This window comes from Pundamilia nyererei, unplaced genomic scaffold, assembly GCF_000239375.1.
Source record: "Pundamilia nyererei isolate P.nyererei 1_Seehausen unplaced genomic scaffold, PunNye1.0 scaffold00016, whole genome shotgun sequence".
Taxonomy (NCBI): Eukaryota; Metazoa; Chordata; class Actinopteri; order Cichliformes; family Cichlidae; genus Pundamilia; species Pundamilia nyererei.
Window position 1 is genome coordinate 3,962,517 of NW_005187417.1, and position 2,064 is coordinate 3,964,580.

General features: G+C 42.8%; 1 protein-coding gene across 1 annotated transcript in view; it reads right to left on the minus strand.

Annotated features, from left to right (window-relative positions):
* stxbp1a (syntaxin binding protein 1a) overlaps positions 1-2,064 on the minus strand; it is a 30,412-nt gene that overhangs the window by 14,123 nt on the left and 14,225 nt on the right. Inside the window, exons 3-4 of the mRNA XM_005725589.2 lie at positions 715-796; positions 543-619 (exon numbers count right to left, since the gene is read on the minus strand). Coding sequence (XP_005725646.1) covers positions 543-619; positions 715-796 — 159 coding nt within the window. The remainder of the gene's footprint in view (positions 1-542; positions 620-714; positions 797-2,064) is intronic.

A 2,064-nucleotide genomic window follows, 5' to 3' on the forward strand; every position in this document is an offset into this window, starting at 1 on the left:
CATCCATCTATCGCTGCTAAAGTATGCTGATTCTGATTCCAATTATCCCAGTCCGGGTTGCAGGGGCAGCAGTCTGCGCCAAGATGCCTACATCTCCCTCCACCCAGCCACCACCTCTAGTTCTTCCGAGGGAACATCAGCCAGGTAGGACTCACAATCTCTCCAGAATGTCCCAGAGCTGCTCTGGGCACTAATGCTTGGTATTCAGGAGCATCCTAATCAGATACCAGAACTACCTTAACTGACACCTTTCAGTTGAGGGATAACCGTTACTCTGAGTCCCTCCCTGATGACCAAGCTCTGCAGCCTCTCTCTCTCATGGTCTGCAACATTCAACTTGAGGTATATTATAAACTCTGTACAACTTTCAACAAATAAAGGAAATTTGGATGTAAAGATAGATCATGGAAACTAAGAAGCATGAGCGATCTTTCTTGACTAAGTCAACAGCTTAATATGGCAGCTTGTCGGATCTCTCTTCTAAAAGTGCATACCTGTTGACAGGGATGTGCCTCTATAGGTAAAAGAAGGAGTATCCCTACCTTCTCTGTGGGTGTAATCAGGTAAATGGCCTCCAGGCTCGGCAGTGGCTCTCGTCGTTTCATGATGTCCTCCACAACTACAGAAACAGGCACAGACATGTTAAAGAGTCGCAGGTACGAACAAAATAAGCCTCGCAGTTCAAAGAAATAGTTAAATGTGATGGGCTCTTACTGGTGATGCCCTCTGTCATGATGTCTGTCATCTTGCAGCAGGATGACAACATCCTCATGCTCAGCTGGTCCACAATCAGAGCCTGGCAACACACGAAGGCAGGAACTACTTTTTATTACTCTCATTACATGTAGCTGACAATAAAACAGTCTTATTCGAATAATCCCTTACAGACACTGTGCAGTGATGACTCAGGTTTATTCACATGCAGGCTTCAAGGTCTTTTGTGTGTCTTAGTTGTTCTGGCTTATTTGATGTGCACCACTGTGATGAAAAACATTTTCCATTTGCATATTTACGCATCAAGATATATATTGTGTATAGGTTTTGTATCCATTTGATATTTTATTGTCTCCTGACCCAGCATGTTTACTTCTTTGTGATTTTTGTATTATTGTACTTGTGTGAGTTATTCGATGGTTTCTAGTTTCGATCCCTTGCCCTTCATGTTTCTCTATGTGCCCTCTGTTCTGTGTAAGTCTGTGTCTGCATGTTTGAGTTTCCCTCTGTGCCTCTCGGTTCTTAGAGTCCTCTGCCTTATGGTTTATGTCTCTGTGTTTCTTAGTTGCTGTCTCCACCGTGTCAAGTTCGCGTGTCTGTGTTATACTTCCTGTTTTACTTTGAAGGTCCGTGTCTTATGTGAATGCGTCCTGCTTTTCTTGTCTCGTCAGTCCTGATTTCTCCCAGCCGTGCCCTCCTTCTGTGTCTCATTCCCCTCATTACTTCCCAGTGTATTTAAACCTTGTGTTTCTCTGAGTCAGTGTTGTGTCGTCCCTCTTGCTGTGTGGAGCGCCCTGTGAGTTTTGGTTTGTTGTTTCCCAGTTTAGTTTACTTTGTATGCCCGTTTTTCTGTGACCAGCAAATAAAGCTGTGGTTTTGAGTTAATTCCTTGAGTCTGTGAGTCGTGCACTTTGAGTCCTCATCTCCTGCCTGCCACACGGCGTTTCATGACATTTATTATATTTTCTACTGTTGTCTTCTAATCTCTTTGTGGAAAACATCTAAAAAAGAACTATTGAAAATGTAATCTCCTGGAATGGTGAGAATCATTCCTTCCATTGGTCTGCCCAAAAGCCTCTGTTAAATGACTAATAAAGACCGATTCTAGAGACATTCAAATATTTGACTAATAGATTATTTGGCTGGGTATTTCTGCACAGTCTTTACTCAGACACATTTAGCAAATGAGCAACATCTGAAATGGATCCATTTCATCCAATGAGCCAAAATAGTGCAGCTGCTCGAAAAGAACACATTTAGTTGTGTCTCCATCAAGAGTTGACGAAGAGTCTGGAAGGCCTCGTGGTATGGTAAATGCTGCTGCACGTCTTTTAACAGGTGTATGTATAA